The following is a 19,893-nucleotide window of genomic DNA, read 5'->3' as shown; positions in this document are numbered from 1 at the left end:
GGAGTCTAATTTCTTGAGTTCTTTGTATATATTGGATATTAGCCCTCCATCAGATGAAGGATTGGTAAAGATCTTTTCCCAATTTGTTGGTTGTCGTTTTGTCCTATTGACAGTGTCCTTTGCCTTACAGAAACTTTGCAGTTTTATGAAGTTCCATTTGTCAATTCTCGATCTTAGAGCATATGCCATTGGAGTTCTGTTCAGGAACTTTTCCCCTGTGCCCAAGTATTTGAGGCTCTTCCCCACCTTCTCTTCTATTAGTTTCAGTGTATCTGGTTTTATGTGGGGGTCCTTTATCCACTTAGACTTGAGCTTTGTACAAGGAGATAAGAATGGATCAATTTTCATTCTTCTACATGTTGTCCTCCAGTTGAACCAGCACCATTTGTTGAAAATGCTGTCCTTTTTCCACTGGACAGTTTTAGCTCCTTTGTCAAAGATCAAGTGACCATAGGAGTGTGGGTTCATTTCTGGGTCTTCAATTCTATTCCATTGATCTTCCTGCCTGTCTCTGTACCAATACCAGGTACTAACTGGGGATCTTATCTGACTATGATAGGGTGTGTCTTTTTCTGTCTAATCATGCACAGCCCTGGAGTTCAAGCCTAAGTTTTCAAATCAGACCGTGAATGTGATTTTCACCACAAATGGCATCCAGCCTCTTTACCTCATGGGAACTCACCTGCTAGATGCTTTGACTAGTTAGTTTGTGTCCTCAATTCCACTTACTTCTAAATAGAAATTTTTGTTTCCTTTCTATCTGTAAACATTGACTTATTTTTAAAATACTCTTTATTCATATATAAAACAAATGGTCATTGATGCTTCTGTAAGATGGCCGTTCTGTGAACTCACAATGATAGCATGGTTAAACTCTAGTTTTCTTATATTATTTTTTTTGGTTTATATAAACATATCTAATAATATCAAGTTAAAATCACAAGTATAAAAAGAAAATACTATAAAAAAGCTAAGTATAATATAATTATCCTGATCATTTTTAAAATAAGATGCAGTGATGGATTCTATACAGCTTTAGTGAATCTATTTGGAAACTTTTAGACTTACTAAATTGTGACTTCAACAAACTAAAAGCATCATTACTTAAGGAAAGAATATCATAAATCCTTAAACATGAAATGGATGCAGAGAAGCTGAGGCTATAAACTGAAAAGTGGCACTATGGGTTGAAATACTGTCTGGCTGTTGTTTACTGGAATGTTATACAGCCTCTCTGAGCTTCTGTTTCTCTTCATAGAGTAACATCATTTCTTGTTGTTGACACTGTTGGAGGTTACACACACATATCCGGGTGTTTGCTCCTATGTGGAGGCCAAAGGAGGAGCACAGGTGTCTTTCTCTACCACTATTCACCTTATTCCTTTTAAGATTAGGCATCTTAGAAAGACCGATATATTGATTTTTAGTATATGTTAATTAATTAGGACTAGCCATAGAGTGAATATAGAATCCACACTTTTAAATTTAAAAATGCTACATTAAACTTTTATAGAAGTAAGATATACAATATTCAAATCCTGAAATTTAAATTTGTAAAATGGATATTATTTTCAGGAAATGAATTAAACAAATTAGTAAAAAATTATATATGCTGTACCTGTTTAGTAGTTTTATGAGTGCCTTGAATTGTCCTCTTAGACTTTCCACCAGTTTGACATTTAGGTTTTCCTTCAAGACATTAAAAAAAATAAATAGACACATAAATCAAAAGAAATAACACGTAGCTAAACTTTGGATGATGTATAAGATACAACAAAACAACACAAAGTATTCAAGCATCCCTAGTACATAATTTCTATCTGAAAACTACAGAACAGTATGATTTCATTCATTGTCAATGAATATGAACTAATGATGAACATTTTTTCAAATCTCATTTTGTTTTTTAAATCTACATTTTCAAACACCAGAGAATGATTTATTCTAAAGATTTCCCGGAGAGGAATCTTCAGCCTCATATATAATTTTCTTTATAACCCTCTACTGGAGGGGTGAAGAAACCTCATTGTTATAGGCCTGGGACTGGGGAAATCAGGCACTATCAGAAGTCCACTGAACTTTTCACTCCCCTTTCAGTGTCTGGTGAGAGAAATTGCTCAGGACTTCAAAACAGATCTGCGCTTCCAGAGTGCAGCTATTGGTGCTTTGCAGGAGGCAAGTGAGGCCTATCTGGTTGGCCTTTTTGAAGACACCAACCTGGGTGCTATCTATGCCAAACGTGTAACAAGTATGCCAAAAGATATCCAGCTAGCATGCCGCATATGCTATGTGGTGAAACATTTCATTCTCAAAGAAAAAAAATTTTCCCTCTTCTTTCTGTATCAGTAGTTGTGAATGTGAGGTATTTTTTCCATGGGGTCAAAGGTACCTAAGTATATGATTGCGAGTGGAAACACACGGGACAGATTCAGGTATTGGCAGTTTCTCCACGTTCATTTGTGTGTGAATTTTTAATATAAATTCAAGATGTAAAGCATTAATACAAGCAAAATGTTTCAGTGAACACATTTCAACAGTTCAACATTATAACAATTATAAATAAGCCTGTTAAAATTTTCTGGACAATGCCAGCATTTGGATTTTTTTTTAAATAAGTAAATTTCTTATTGACGGCAACTAAATGCTGTTTGTAGCATTTTCATCATACTGTAGATTCCGTCCGTCACTATCCTTTTCTAACTGAGCTATCCTACATGCAAGGACATGTTTTTAATTTTGTCTGTCTTCTGTGCTGTTCCTTTGCTATTAAAATACATTAAACTTTTTTTAAAAACAGCAAATGAACAATAATACTTTTTAAACAATTTTTGTACAAAATCAATTTTATTTAATATGCCAATCTGCTGAAGAATTCTCACTGTGAACATCCAGTTTAAATCAACTCACTCTCTCAAACTAAATATGTGTTATACATTTTGCTTTGTTTCATTTTGTTTAGACAGGATCTTGCTCTACTACCAAAGCTAGTCTTGAACTCCTAAGGCTAATCCTCTTGCCTCCAATCTTCCATATTTACATGGAAGGAAAAGCTACCTTGTAAACTACATACCTTCATCGTCTTTGTTTTCTAGTGGAACACTCCAGGCTATCAGGTTTCTTGCTGTACGACCCTCTTCAGCAACAATTCTCCTCACTTTGTCATGACTATTGGAGCGCTGGAAGGAAGCCTAGATGCATTAAAATAAGAATATTTAAGAGACTATTAGGTATCAATCACCATTTAGCATGTATTTCTTATTAATTCTTCTTCATACTTATTCAGAAAGCAAATAATTAAAATACAATTTTAGGGGTTTGGGAGACACCTCACTGGAATACAGTGCTTGTTGTACAAACATGAAAAAATTAGTTCAACTCTCCAAAATCCATGTAAAAACTGAGTGAGGTGGAACACAACCATAATTCCAGTACAGGAAGGTGTGAGACCGGACAACCAGTTGAGTCAAAAGAGGAAGTTCCAAGTTTAGTGAGAAACTCTTTCAAAAGATAAGGTGGGGGCAAGCAGATGGCTCAGTGGTAAACACTCCAGGCGGCAAGTCAAGACGGGAGCACGATCCCCATTACATACATAGTAAAGAAAATTAGTAGAACCAACTTCCATAGTTGTCATCTGACATCCACACAAATGCTGGGGCACTTGCATGCATGTGTGCACATGAAAACACACAAACAAATACACAGTAAATGTAAATTAAAAGAAGAAAAAGCTTAACGTATAAAGTGCTTACTGACACCAAGAAAAAGCAGCAAATTTCTTTTTCTTTTTTTTTTTTTTTTTGTTTTTTTAGATGGGGTTTCTCTGTATAGCCCTGGCTCTCCTGGTACTCACTCTGTAGACCAGGCTGGCCTGGAACTCAGAAATCCTCCTGCCTCTGCCTCCCAGGTGCTGGGATTAAAGGCGTGTGCCACCAGTGCCCGACAAAGCAGCAAAATTTTTAAGACAATATCGTATCATATTTTTATGTTCCCTGAAAGAATCCTATGGAGAAAATTTGTTCACTATATGGAGTAACATGTAAGGTAAATCTACAAATCTGAGGAATTCAATTTAGATCACTAGAACCCAGGTTACAAAATGAAAACAAAAACAAGAAAACCTAGGTATGCCAAAATACACCAGAATCCCAGCACTGGAAGCAGAAACATGTAGATCCCAAGGGCTCCTGGCCAACAGGTAAGCTTCAGGTTCAATGAGAAACACTATCTCATACACAAGGTGGAAAACAAGAGCATGACACCAATGTCTACTTCGGACACACACACACACACACACACTCCAACACATACACAAACATGCATATTTTGAAACATGCATCACAATAGCAATGTAGAGAAAGAAAAGAAGACATCCAATGTCAAATTCTGGCCTCCACAACATGCACACACAAACCAATCTGAAATCTGGAATGTGGTTCATCTGATATCAAATCTGTTTTCAGGTTTAAAAACCCTACAATTAAAACTTTAAATTACATGCAGAACTACTACAGTCTTGGGTTCAAACAGCTACATCGAGCAGCAGAACTGCCACTCTGCACCTATGCCAGCACCACTTATTACATATAACAAGTCTACTGGGTGGAGTAACAATCAAAATCCCACAAAAGAAAGTCCAAAAGTGAATGGCGAATGGGAAAATAGACATAACACACTAAAGGTAAAATTTCGTGGAGTTTGACCTTAAAGAAAAGAAATGAGATTTTTTAAGACAGCATGTTTTCATGCTCATGGGAAGAATCTGGTAGAGAAAATGTGTCACATGGGGAAAGGGAATGACCATGCTTGCTAAATCAGTGAGTGACAAAAATAGTTTCAGTTCACAAAAGAATGAACTAACTACTACTAAAACATCCAAACGACTAGAAAAAAATAATCCTCCCTAACTGCATACTCTGCTCATCTACTAACCCATGCCCTCCCCCAGAACTCTCCACCTTCTACTTAACGTCTCTATTTATGTCCCTCACTCTTCTGGCCTTCGCCTGAAAATCCCAGAGGTATCTACCTAACTAATTAAAGTTTCACTGAATTTGTTATAGTATGCTCTCTAGATTTGCAAAGTTCTCAAATCTCTTCTTCCCTTACTCTCAGGTTTCCCAATGATGGAACACTGTAAAAACAGTATCACTTAGATGACCTAAACATCATTTTAAACGAAAGTAGCACTAATAACTCTGGGCCAAATGGACAAGTTCAAATAGATGCTTTACTTTCAGCTCTTTCAGATAATTCTCTTATCCTCCTGTAGGAAATCTCACAGGTATAGACATCAGGGCACAAAGTTCACTATTCCTACATCGTATTCTAACTTGAGTCTTCATAAAGTAACAAGCTTCCAAGAACCAAAGCAGATGACCTCACAGTCCAAGACTGCAGTAATACTAAACGTGAAACTTCAGACTGAATGCTCCTTTCTCCTGTGAAGATCAGGATAATCAACTTAGTTTTCTTACACTTAATACAGAAAGACATAATCAGAGGAAAAGCCACTAACTTCAAACCTTAGTTTTACTCTTTATTCTAATATTTAACATGTAAAAATATTACTATTCATCTTGTATTTGCCTGGAACACTTTTCAGTTTATATTACAGATGTTTTCTTAACATGCTGAATGGGCTCCTTCCAATCAGAACTCAAAATCTGATCATTTGTAACAACTTAATCCTTATAAACATATCAGTAACATAATTATTTTAATCATCTTACTATAAGCACCGAGGTTTGAAATGCAGTCAGTGGATCTCAGACATCATTACTTTACAGCTGTCTATTTCAACAGCATTCTTCTTACTCAGGCTCAGAGCCCAACAAAAGTTTTACTCAAAGTTAAAGTGTGCCACCTAGTGCTACATGGAGATTTTACACAGGCTTGTTCTAATAGTTAATGTTTCAAATAAAAGCAATAAACATCAGCATTAAGTTATATTCAAATCCTGCCTGATGCACTCTAAGAAATACTCAAACACGGACCACAGTCTACATACTTATGAGACTTACTCCTGTCTTTAAATCTTCCAAAGGAGGGACTTAGGCAAGACTGCATCCCTCTTCCTAAGCACTCTGTTTGAGAAGTTTAAGGCATATATAGAAGTGTCTGAAAATACTGGGTTGTAAAAGTGTAAGGAATGAGAACCTGTTTGCTTCCATTCTTAGGACCCCAACATTAATGGCCATCCTGGATTAAACCAGCCAGGAAAGATGGCTTTCATCTGTTTTCCTACCCCACATCCCCCAGGTGTCAGACAAGACCAAGGCAGCAGCAGTGCCTGCAACAGCAGTAAGACTGAGGCGACAGGTGGCAGGAGTAGAAAATGAGAAGCAAACAACAAGCAAGAGAAAACCTAAAGTTGGTTTTTAAAGCAGCTCCATCATAGTGGCTAGTAAGACAGCTAAATGAATAAAAGCACTTGCTGCCAAGCCCAATGACCCATTCAATCGCCTGGACCCATGTGATGAGAGAATCAACTCCTGTAAACTGTTCTCTGATCTCCCCACAAACACACTATGGCACATGTGGACACAGATAAACAAACAAACAAATAAATATGATAAAAATCGATGTACTTACCATCATTCCCTAATTCTCTTCCGTGACAAGATCATTTACCACATAATCCCATGGGTTATAATTCCTACAATTAAAACAATTTTATATATACATACATATATACATACATACATACATACATACATATATCCGTAGTCATAGCTTTATTATAAAATCATATATAATCATTAAAAGGTAAAAATTTCTCATCTTCCAAGTTCCTTGTTACATTAATTATAAAAAATGAATAAAACCACATTTTACTGTCTGCTAAGATACATAGGATACAACAGGCTTTAAATACTCCACACTGAATGTACCTTAATACTCCAAAATATAAAACCAAAATGGGAAAGTAACAAGGCTAATTTCAGGACAAAGCATAGTATATCCTAATCTAGAGGCATCAGGCTTCTTTTTATTATAATCCTAACCACAAAACACACATATGTATTTTATATGCTTGGTTGAAAGTTTATTTATATTTAATGTGCACAAGAGTGTGCCTGATGTATACATAATATGTGTAAAGCATATGTGCTGTAAAGGCCAGAAGAAGGCTTCATACTCCCCAGAAACTAGAACTACAGGGGGCTATAAGCCACCTTGTAGCTACTAGGAACCAAAGCTGGAGCAACAGATACTCTTAAGTGCTGAGCTGTTCTCTAGCACCACATGTTATAATATTTCAATTCGTAATATTTAACTGAAAGAAAGAGGCCATGAATATTTATCCCCATTGTAAGAAATTCATTCTTGCCTTCTTTATTCAACTTCATTTTTAAATAACGTTCACTCAACTTAATAAGGAAAATAATCTGTGGCCTCTCCTTAGGAATTTCCATTAAATGGGGGCTGGAGAGAGAGTTCAATTGTTATGAGAACTTGTAGGTTTTCCAGAGGACACAGGTTTAGGTCCATTCATAATTTCAGATCCAGTAACTCTAACTCTCTCTTCTGACTTCTGTGGACACCAGGCACACTCATGGTACATATACAAACATGTAGTCAAACTCACTAACATAAAGTGAAAATAAATATTCACAAAATAACTTCCATAAATTGAACTTTTATCTGGATATTTTAATCACTTTTTACGTAGGTATCCACACAGAACAGACCTTACCTTTCAAGAAGTCTATCTAATGCAGTCAAATTTTCACTAAAAAAAAGTACAACAGAGAAACAAGACTGTGTGTGTGTGTGTGTGTGTGTGTGTGTGTGTGCCCATGTGTATGTGTGTACCTAACATTGTAACAAGTACCACTAAAAAAAAGAAAGTAGTAACAAAACCAAACATTCTAAGAACCTAGGTCATTTAGCCTCAGTCAAATGAATGTGCTCCTTTCAAATACACTTCCAGGCTGGGGGAGGAGAGTACTTGCCTGGTGTGCTTGAAATCCTGGACTCAGGTACCTGTACTATAACAAATATAGTTTTTTTTGTTTGTTTGTTTGTTTGTTTGTTTTTTGTTTTTTTTGTTTTTTTTTATTTATTTTATTTATGAGTACATTGTAGCTGTCTTCAGACACACCAGAAGAGGGCATCGAATCTCATTATGGATGGTTGTGAGCCACCATGTGGTTGCTGGGATTTGAACTCAGGACCTCTGGAAGAGCAGTCAGTGCTCTTAACCGCTGAGCCATCTCTCCAGCCCCCAACAAATATAGTTTTAAAGCAACACCTCAAATGCAAACATATGTGCTCTCCATGCCCCTCTCTTACACACACATACACACACACACACACACACACACACACGCACGCATGCATGCACGCACACACACAACTTAAACATAAATGCTCATAATGGCATTATGAACCAATAATCAAAATGATATACATGCCTATCAGCTAAATATTAAACACAATGTGATATAACCAAACAATATAATAATTTTTTGGCCGTAATTAGGTTTCCATGTTTCAATACAGATGAACTCTGAAAATATTATACATTGTAAAAAAAATTATAAGATCACATATTATAAGATTTCATTTATATGAATTTCCCAGAATTATTAAATCCATCTAGTTAAAAGGCAGAAGATAGAGAGAAAATGGAAGTTACCTTAAATGAGAACAGGTTATCTTTCAGGGTGGTCAAAATGTCCCAAAATTGAAGGTGGTATAGAAACACGGCTCTGTGAAAACATTATCCATGAGTTTTAAGTACGGGTATGACATGGTACATGGTTTAGGCATGGGGAAATTGCTCTACTTTTTTAGTGCATTGACCACGTTCACAAACCTGCAACTCCACTCCATCTCACTCAGTGAAACACAGTCTTCACAGTCACCTAGCCCATTCTAGTTTTCTCCCATTCTTTACAGCTCCTTCCCAGTATCCATTCCATCCCAGCCACACTGGCCTCTTTTTGTTTCTTAGGACATGAGCCTCAGAGGTAAACCTGGGCCTCTCTCTGTCTGTGCCAACTGTGACTTTTCCAATGAGCCCTATTTAAAATTGCAATCCTCCCAGATAAACAAGGACTGTGGAAGTTCATCACCACCAGATTAGCCTATGAGAAATGAAAAGGGTGATAACCACTTGAAAAATAAAACAACTATAGTGATGGTATACAATAATTTTTAACTCTAACAGGAAAGATAAAATTCAAACAAACATTAAAAATAACTGAAGCTGAGTGAGTGGCACATGTAATTCCAGATCCTCGGGAGACTGAAAAAGGATCACCTGAGGCCAAGAGTTCAGTATCAATCTTGACAATAGAGTGAACTTTGTCACAAAAAACTAAATAAAAAAAAAATCAACTCTAACAATGTATCGAGAGGTACACAATATATGGAAGATGTAATCTGTGACATCGTTAACATAAGTGCTAACGCAATTTTATTTTTGTGTTTATTGTTTTTGCCTGGTGGGTTATTTCTTTTTTATTTTCCTTTCTGTTGTTTGTTTGTAAGTTTTGGGGGGCAGGGGAAGGTTGAGACAGAGTCTCTCTAGGCCAAGCTGACCTAAAACCTACAGAGATTCTCTCAACTCTGTCTCTCAACTGATGGGATTAAAAGCATGCTACCCCACGCCTGGATGTTTTTTGCTTTCTTGAAAGGTCTTCCTCTTTTACCAAACCTAGCCTCCTATATGTAATCCTCCTGCTTTTGCTTCCTGAGTGCTGAAATTAGGCTCACAAGCAAATTGAAGTCAAATTTGTAACAACACTAAAATGTTAAGAACACACTATAACTACAAGATGTTTTGTGTAGTCTATAGTAACAGAAAAACCTATAGTAGATACACAATGAAAACAAAAATACAATTAAAATATATCATTACTTTAAAAAAATCACAAAGGAAAATATCAAAAGAGAATCTGAAAGGGAAAAGACTACAAACCGGAATATAATTATAGTAGTAAGGGCCTTTCTATCATTAACTGTAAATGGATTATATTCCCCAATCAAAACTTAAGAATAGATAAATCAATTTAAACATAAGAATCATGAACAAACAACATTCTCTCTTAAACTTTAGCTCTTGAGAAGAAAATAGGCTGATAATGGAAGGTCTGAAAAAAATATTCCATGTAAACAACATACTAAAGAAAGCAGAGATATTACCAGACAAAGCATATTTTAAGTCAAAAACTGCCACAAAAAGTCATGATATGCTAATAAAACAGTCACTTCATCAAGAAAATACAACGATTATAAATATAACCCAAACTTCAGAGTAATGAAAAAAACAGGGCAAATGTTAACACAATTGAAGGCAAAATTACAGTGAATTAATACTAGGGACTTCAATATTCCACATTCAAAGTCATTACATTTCCTTATTTACTTGAGACATGCATGCATGCCACAGCAATTCTCTCCTTCCACCATGAGGGTATTAGGAATCAACACCTTATCTACTGAACACTCCCACCAGCCCAATATCCCACTTTAAAGAAAGGATAGATCATCTGGGCATACCACCACCATTAAGGGAAATACTACAGATCAAATGAAGCTACCCAACGTACTTAGAATAGTATATTCAACACCAGAGTACACACAATTTTGAATCACAAATGAACATTTTCTAGGACAGATTATATATTAAGCCACAAAACAAGTGTTAATAAATTCAAGGTTTTAAGTAGTAATTTCTTTCTGACCACAGATGGTATGAAACTATTATAAAAATTAATGATGAGAAAATTTTAAATTCAAAACTATGTGAAAACTCAGCAACATATTCCCCAACAACATATCCCCCAATAACATATAGGCTAAAGAAGTCAAAGGGGAGATAATAAAATATCATGGGATAAAGTAAAGTGGAAATATAAATAGCAAGGCATATGTATACGAAAACAGTCCAAGGATGGAGTCATCTGAGAATTCTGAGTTCTTGTGAGAAAACTGCAGAAGACAGGAGTCTTGTGACCCAGTTTCTGCAAAAACACAAGATCATTCTTTCTTTATTTCAAAAGTTTTATTCATATTGTATTTTATTATTTGGTTAAGGTTTTGTCTACAGAGCTGTTTGTAGCAATGGACACCACAGGAGGGCCTCAGATCATCTCAATCACCAAAAACAGGTGGATGAAACTCTACTGTGTGTGCTGAGAACCTAACCAAAGTTCTCGGAGAGAGAAGTAACTGCTTCTGCAGCTTAGTTCCCACAAACTGAATCTTAAAAAAAAAAAAATCCTTCATTGTCTTTTCCTTCTCCGACGAGTTAACATTCATGATTTCTCCTTTCCTCTGGCTCCGGTCATCTGTTTTGCTTGGTCCAATGCAGACTTGTTTCTCTGAAGAAACTCCACTGGGCTGTGCTTAGGGCCAGCACCTACATTGAATCCCAGTTTCCAAGTCATCAGAAGAAAACCAAACTAGAACATCGACAGGGTAGATGTCAGGTAGAATGTCCCAGACTCCACTGCTGCTCTTCCCCCACCCATCATTTTAAAATATTACAGCTGTTTTAAATCTGAGCCATCATACTGCCTTTCCCCAAATTCACTGCAAATTCTCCAGCAATAAAGTAGTCTAACAAGAAGTCATTGATAACAACACTGGATGCTGCTGTTGGAAGACAGGTGTAGGTCATAGCTGACCAGCTTCTAAGATCCTTTTAGGTGTTTGAGTGATGGCTCCAAGAAAGGACACTGTGTGAATTCAGGGAGTGGAGTGCTTCAGCCACCAAGTAGGGATGTGATTACACCATTGACTTCCACCCTGAGGTCTCAGAAACCTCAAAAGGATAAAGTGTAATGAAATCCAGGGCCTGAGTCTTCAGGAGCTTTCTGCTGTGGAGGTCAGCCAGGAAGAGAGTGTGTGTAACATTCTCCACAGAGAGGTTCCTGCAGAAGGAATCCTCACACATGGCCATCAAGTCTCCAGGCCATACTTGTCAGCAGCTGCCAGCACATCAGTGGCCAGGCAGTAGCTGTGGAAGAGTGGTACCTTCCCTGTGTAAATGAAGCCCATCATCTCCTTGAAGACTTGGGGATCCAGGTCTTGGATCTCAATGTGGTTCGTTAGCCTCTCTTAGAACTTGCTTTTGTGCCTCTTTCGGGTGTAGCAGATAGGAGTGAGTTTACTTAAGATTACTCACTACAATTGGCTATTGTTTTTGTTATATGCCTCTATGGAAAAACATGTTTGTGCCTTGTGTGACTTGCCCACCACATGCAGGTTGCCCTGTGGTTGTACACTTTACTCATGTGTACACACGTGACTCCTCTTAACCCAGAGAATAACTGTCTGATGCTCTGAAAAAAGCTGCCTATTGTATAAGGCTTTAGTCCCCCTCACTTGTCAGCTGCAGTCTCCCAAATCCCTCCAGCTCTAGAACAGTAAACGCATATGAACATGGCAAAAGCATTTCTAAAAGGAAATTATAAAACAATAAATGGCTAATTTAAAAAGAAAGAGAAGGGGAAGGGAAGAAGAGGAAGAAGAGGAAGAGGAAGAAGAGGTAGAGGAAGAAGAGGTAGAGGAAGAAGAAACCTAACTATACAACCCAAAAGTCTAGAGAATGATCAAAACTCAAAAACATCAAAGAGGAAACTAAAAATCAAAATAGAACTTAATTTTTAACAAGTCGAGAAAACCAGAGAGATCAATTAATTTAAAAATTAAGTGTTTCAAAGAAAGAAAGAAAAAATGTCTGATTTGACTAAGAAACCTGGCAGGAAACTGGAAACAAGAACTGAAGCAGAAACCATGGAAGAGCATTGCTTACTGGCTTCCCATGGCTTGCTCAGCTTGTTTCTTATACCACCTAGGACCACCTGCTCAGGGGGTGTACCACCTCCCAGTGGGCTGGACCCTCTCTCATCAACCTTCAATCCAGAAAATACCTCATGTACATTGCCTAACAATTGGTGTAGGGGTTGTCTCCGACTGTGAACTGCCTTTGGATCCCTTTCCCCTAGCTGAGCTACCTTGTCTGACCTCAGTGGGAGATGATGCCTCTAGTCCTGTTGCTACTTGATGTGCCAGGGGAGGTTGGTATCCACGGGAAGTATGGGAGGAGGAGGGCTGTGACAGTGGGACTGGGAGGAGGAGGGAGAGGGCTGCAATCGATGTAAACTGAATAATGTTAGATAGATGATAGCTAGATAGAGAGGGAGGGAGGGAGGGAGGGAGGGAGGGAGGGAGGAAGGGAGGGAAGGAGGGAGAGAGAGAGAGAGAGAGAGAGAGAGAGAGAGAGAGAGAAAGAAAGAAAGAAAGAAAGAAAGAAAGAAAGAAAGAAAGAAAGAAAATACACCCACAGACTTGCCTATAGGCAATCTGATGAAGGTATTTTCTCAACTGAGTTTCCTCTAGTCCAGTGGTTGTCAACCCTCCTAAGGCTGCAACCCTTTAATACAGTCTCTCATACTGTGGTGACCCCCACCTTAAAATCATTTCACTGCTACTTCATAATTGTAATTTTACCATTATGAAGTGTAATGGGGATGAAACCTATAGCCTTACACCTATTAAGTAAGCAAGACACACACATACACACTCATACACACACATACACACCCATGAACTCACAGAAGCTGGGACCACAAATCAATGCACAAAATCAAGCTAGCCAAAATTGCATCATCAAAGTGGGAAGGGCTCATAAAGTCCCACCCCTATCTGAGGAGCTATCTGGCAAATGGTGACTGATAAAGAAGGGAAAGTCAGTTTTCCTCAGAGATGTAGATGCTGATAAGCTACCCATGCTCCAGCAGATGAAGTCACACATATGTACATACAGACAGCACTAAATGGACTCCATGGATGTTTTTAAAGAGAGAGAACATGTAGGTGGGAGGGAAAGATGAGTGGGAGAACAGCTAAAGAACTGGAGAGGGGAGAATGAAGAGTGTATTTTATCAAAACACATGCATGTAAGGATATTAAAGAGATATTTTAAAAGCCATTAACTTCTGAAGCAGTATTCTTATATATAAAAATGAAGGTTATATATCTACCCATGCCCCCCAAAATACAGTATTTTCAAAAAAAAAGTCTATAAACAAATATTCAAAGCAGTTGTATATATAATAGCTCCAAACTGGAAACAATTCAAATATCCATCAGCAGAATAGTAATCAAATTGTAGTATATCCATGTAACAGAATACTATTCACCAACAGAAAGGAATGAACTACTTATACACATAACAGAGGGATACAAGATATTACATCCACAGAAAGGAATGGCAAACAAGAGGATGGTCAATGATTCCATTCATATAAAGGTACATATTAGGCAAAAGTAATCTTAGCTTTTTCTTTTTTTAAAAAAAAAAGATGACTATTATAACTAAGGCTGCTATGAACATAGTGGAGCATGTGTCCTTGTTATATGTTGGAGCATCTTCTGGGTATATGCCCAGGAGTGGTATAGCTGGGTCTTTAGGCAGAACTATTTCCAATCTTCTTAGAAATTGCCAGCTTGATTTGCAAAGTGGTTTACCAGCTTGCAGTCCCACCAGTAATGGAGCAGTGTTCCTCTTTCTCCACATCCTCACCAGCATCTGCTGTCACCTGTATTTTTTGATCGTAGCCATTCTGATTAGTGTGAGGTGGAACCTCAGGGTCAATTTTCATTTCCCTAATGACAAAGGATATTGAACATTTCTTTAAGTGCTTCTCAGCCATTCGAGATTCCTCACTTGAGAATTTTCTGTTTAGCTCTGTACCCCATTTTTAATAGGGTTATTTGGTTCTCTGGAGTCTAACATCTTGATTTCTTTGTATATTTTGGATATTAGCCCTCTATCAAATGTAGGGTTGGTAATGATCTTTTCCAGCAGACAGGCAAGGCCCCCAGTTGAGGGATGGGGCCACCCACCCATCTCAAAATTTTAAACCCAGAAATATTGTTGTCCAAAGGAAAGACAGGGAAGAAAAATGGAACAGAGACTGAAGAATAGGCCATCCAGAGACCACCTCACCTAGGGATCTATCCATCTGCAGACACCAAACCCGGACATTATTGCTGATGCCAAGCAGTGCTTGCTGACAGGAATCTGATATGGCTGTTTCCTGATAGGCTCTACCAGCAGCTAACCAATACAGATGCAGATACTCATAGCCAACCATTGGAATGAGCTCAGGGACCATAAAAGGGAAGAGGTAGGGAAAGGACTGACGGAAATGAAGGGGACTGCAACCTCTTTGAAAGAACAATATCAACTAACCGGACACAGAGCTCCCAGAGACTAAACCACCCACCATAAAATACACATGGAGGGATCCATGGCTCCAGATACATACTTAGCAGAGGATGGCCTTATCTGACATCAATGGGAGGGGAGGCCCTTGGTCCTATGGAGGTTTGATGTCTCAGCTTAGGGGGATGCTAGACTGGTAGGGCGGGAGTGGGCGAGTGGGTGGGGAAGCACTCTCATAGATGCAAAGGGGAAGGGGAGAGGACAGATGGGATGGGGGTAACTGGGAAGTGGGATATCATTTGACATGAAAACAAATTAAATAATTAATAAAAATTAATTAATTAAAAGGTGAACTGGTTGGAGGAATTGAAACGAGACACAAACCTCTTGAAGGATAGAAATAGTCAACAAATGGGCTGGGGAGATGGCTCAATGGTTAAGAGCACTCTTTACTCGTCCAGAGGACCCAGGTTCAATTGCCAGCAACCACATAGAGGCTTAGAACCATTTATAACTCCAGTTCCAAGAGAACCAGTGCCCTCTTCTGATTTCTGTAGGCACTGCATGAATGTACATGGTGTACAGACATATATGCAGGCAAAACACCCATACACATAAAATAAAAATTACAGAAAAAAACAAATGTTTTACAAATGGAGTAGTGGCTTACAGTTAGAGTAAATTTGTCTCTCTTTAAGGAACTATTTACTGAGAGTGGGTTTTTCCTAGGTGAATTATACCTCAATAGTTTTAAAGGGCACAATAGTTAGAAAAAATAATAGCTAACTCTACTCCAAATCTACCAGGAGAACTATATATGGAGATACATGTATTCTGAAATAAACTCAGACATCAGGAAGGAGTATACATGGTGGGAACAACTTCCAATTTAGCTATTTTCCATTATCATAGTTATATAATATTAGATATGTTATTATTCCCTCAGGACTTTTTTCCATTCCAAAATATAAACTAACATCTTTACAAAGTTAAATGATAGTGTGCTAGAGTAAAAATTTCCACCAGATGACACATGGATGCCCTAACAGTTTCTGAAATATTACAGAAAACCAGCCACATAATAAATGTTGCCCTCTTTATCCCAATTCCCTCATATTTCAAGGACCTGAGGGTCAGTATCAATACCTGAAGACCCCTCCCCTACTGGAGTCCCTTAGACTGGGCATTCAAAAGACTCTGCAAGAAAGAATACAGCACTGTACAGCTCACTGGTTAGGCAGAAATACCTCCTTTCAGTCAATCCAGAACCAGTCTGTGAAGCTGTGAATTCTACAAGCCTTCCCAATAAAGACAGCTTTAGTATACACACACTTTGCAAGCAGACACAAAGTCCTCTGACTATGAACTTAGCTGTTAAGGCAAGAGAGAAGAATGTGGTACCCACTGAAAGACAGGGCTGACAGCCACAGGAAATAGTGAAAAGAATGTGCTCTCTAAAGCCAGACTCACACATAATCCAAGGCTGCTGTGTACAAAGTATACAACTTTTAGGAAAGTTATCTAATTGCTTTTAACTTCTAGTTCACAATTAGATAATGAGTATAATACCCACTCCATCTGGTTATCTTCGAAAGCAATGAAATTTTGTAAAAAGAACCTAACAGAAAACCATCACTCAAAACATGGTAAGTACATAATACACAGATTATGAGGGAATGTTCACCAAGTGTTTCCTGATTTTCTGAACTATAACTACCCTATAATTGCAAACACCAAATACCTATAATTATTAATTTAAATACACTTTCAAAAGACAGAGTAAGAATGGCTCAAATGGAATCATAATCTCTTCAAGCTTACCAGCTTCTACTTTATTCCAATCTTACCACTGTGCCTTAAACACTAATGTTCAATTTCATACTTAACAGATTATTGTCTCTATCTCCAAACTGAAATCAGTCACAATGCTGGGGCAGAAGAATTCTAAGTAAGGGTGCAGCCTGGGCTACATAGCAAAACCTAGTCTCAAAAGAAAAATTCTTAATTTTCTTTCTTCTAAGAAAATCCAAGATAGTTCTTTGCACCAAAAGAAAACTACTGTAATGTGTGTACTGATAAACACGAGTAGGTAGTGTGTGCTTCACAAGACAGCTTCTCAAGATCACAAGGCTCTCTGGGATTAAAGCAAACCATTTAATGACATGGATTTTAAAGAGTAATTCAAAGAGAGCAAAAGAGTGAAACACACTTCTAATTAAAATACTAGCACTATGTAGGTCATGTCCTCATTTCTGCAAAAGAGATATTCAAATTACTAACAAGCACAAGAGAAGATGTTCAAATCACTAGCCATTAGGAAAGCAAATCAAAACCATGATGACATGTCATTTCACATCACCCAAGTATCTATAGACAAAAAGACAGGACTGGAGTGTCAAAGGAAACAAGAAATTGGAACCTTCCCCACACTGCATGGGACTGTAAAGTGGTAAAGCTGGCCGACCACAGCACACATTCAGCAGTTCCTCAGGGAATTCAACATACAGTTACCACACAACCCAATAATTCCACTTCTATATTCACTCACACAGAATGAAAACACAACACTGCACAAAACTTTATATGGAATGTCCACAGCAGCAATGTCCTAAGGACTAAACATATAAACATACACATGACCAAGAATTGTCCAACATGTAAATAAAGTGCGGGATACCTACACAATGGAATGCTAGTTACTTACAAAAAAGAGTGAAGTGCCAGTACCTGCTGTGGTATAAACAATTATTTAAAATGTGCCAATCAGAAGCAGCAAGATGTAATAGACTGTGAATTCGATCATTTTATTACTGGGTTATGTCTCTCTCATAAGGCAAACCCACAGGTTAGTATTCAACTGGGTTAGAGGTCAGGGAGAACTGAGACAATACAGTGTCTTCTGGACATGACAGGAGCACTGCACTCACGCAATCCCAGCAGCTGTGGTTGCCTACATATGATCTGAACAACAAAGTCAGTTAACATTCTAGCATGGAGTGGGAAGTGGCACGAGCTCCCACTCCTGAGGAGCTGTGATCACTAAATGGCTTCTGGGGAGGGATAGTCAGTTTTCAATCCCACTCCAGTGGATGACCTCACACCCACGAGTTATAGGCAGCACAAACTGGAGTCAGTGAGTAATTAAAAATAAAGAAAATATTAGAAAGAGAGCATAAAACTGGGGTTGTAAGGGGATGAGTGGGTATTTCTTATAAAGTCTTAATGTTTTCCTGAGTTTGCTACTTAATCTTGTTATAGATATACTCAAAAGTTATCAATAATATTTCACAATTTTGATGAGTGCAAACTTAGGTGCATTAGAACAGAAATGAGTGTCTTTATGAGTGATACTGAAACTTTGTAATTCCTTATTGCTTAAAGAGTTTTTCAATTGCTTTAGTATATACCACCATGAATATATCAACCAAAAAGTATTTTCCCCCCTGCCAATATAGCATGACCCAGTGAAAATAGCAACACTATCTCTTGCTTGCTACACTGTATTTAGAAGCAGGTCAATATACCAAAAGTTTTACAAATACAATGTGGAGGTGAGTAGCTATTACAGGAAAATATCAGTCATATGTAGACTGCTCAAATAGACTGATATATAGCAGTTCATTCTCCACTTCTGCATGCCTTCAAAATATACGAACCTACTATTTAAATTAAGATCCCTCTGAGCTACAAAGACCTGACTCAAAACAAGAGAAACGGGAGCTGGGAAGATATCTCAGCCAGTAAGGTGCTTGTCACACAAGCATGAGCATCTGATTTCAACTCTCAGTTACTACAGTTGTGATCCCAGGACCAGAGGAGCAGAAACGGAGGACTGCTGAGACTTGCTAAATAGCCAGTCTGTCTAACCAAGTAAGCAAGGCCCAGGTCCCAGTAAAAACCTAGTCTCATGAAAACAAAGTGGCCAGCTCCTGGGAAATGGCAGCTGAGGGCCACCTGTCTCCTCCTATACTTACTTAATATGTAAGAGACAGACATTTTTTAAGGGCAGCTCCAGCACTGAACCACAAATCCTATCTCACTGTCTAAATTTGTCAGTTTGCTTTCTATTGCTGTAATAAGACAGCAAATTGGGAAGGGACGTATATTTCAGCTTAAAGCTTACCATCTATCATGAAGGAAAATCAGGGTAAGACTCAACCTAGACACAGGAACAAAGGCAGAGGTCACAAAGAAATGCCACTTACTGACTTGTCCCTGGCTGGCTCATTTGCTTTTTTGTACTACCTAGGACCACCTTCTGAAAGGTGACACCACCCACAGTGTTCTGGACCATCATCAACTAAGAAAATGATTCAAGGATTTCCCTCTTTTTTCACAGAATCCCCCTTCCCAGATGATTAGACAAGCTAACAAAAAAAAAAAAAAAAAGAAAGAAAACAAGACAAAAAACACCTAACTATTAAGCAAGACTAGGCCAAAAATACTTGTTAAAAAAAGATACACCACGCTGACAAAAACTAAAAAATGCAAAAAAAAAATTATGACACTGACTTAATTCTTAATGAACAAGTCATGTGCAATCTTTTTAATTTTAAATTTTTCTATCTTATTCTTTGTGTATAGATGTCTGTCTACAAGTATATCTACTCATGACTTGCATATCTAAAGAAGAGTAGAGGCGCATGAGATCAGAAGAGGCTGTTGGATCCCCAGAACTGCTAATGATCCCCTAGAAAAGGTAATGA

The 19,893-nt window shown here is 37.9% G+C and overlaps 1 protein-coding gene and 1 pseudogene across 1 annotated transcript in view; both read right to left on the bottom strand.

Annotated features, from left to right (window-relative positions):
- The window catches only part of Scaper (S-phase cyclin A associated protein in the ER), a 308,858-nt gene extending 300,199 nt beyond the window's left edge, over positions 1-8,659 (bottom strand). Inside the window, exons 1-4 of the mRNA XM_028781560.1 lie at positions 8,642-8,659; positions 6,592-6,655; positions 3,071-3,188; positions 1,619-1,689 (exon numbers count right to left, since the gene is read on the bottom strand). Of these exons, the coding sequence (XP_028637393.1) occupies positions 1,619-1,689; positions 3,071-3,188; positions 6,592-6,597 (195 nt within the window). The 5' untranslated portion in view covers positions 6,598-6,655; positions 8,642-8,659. The remainder of the gene's footprint in view (positions 1-1,618; positions 1,690-3,070; positions 3,189-6,591; positions 6,656-8,641) is intronic.
- Positions 8,660-11,656: 2,997 nt separating this feature from the next.
- Positions 11,657-18,824, bottom strand: LOC114632944 (annotated as a pseudogene).
- Between the last annotated feature and the right edge of the window lie 1,069 nt (positions 18,825-19,893).

The sequence above is a fragment of the Grammomys surdaster genome, unplaced genomic scaffold (assembly GCF_004785775.1).
Source record: "Grammomys surdaster isolate TR1022 unplaced genomic scaffold, NIH_TR_1.0 472, whole genome shotgun sequence".
Lineage (NCBI taxonomy): Eukaryota > Metazoa > Chordata > Mammalia > Rodentia > Muridae > Grammomys > Grammomys surdaster.
The sequence above is the reverse complement of the archived record's forward strand: the minus strand, read 5'-3'. Positions and strand labels throughout refer to the sequence as shown.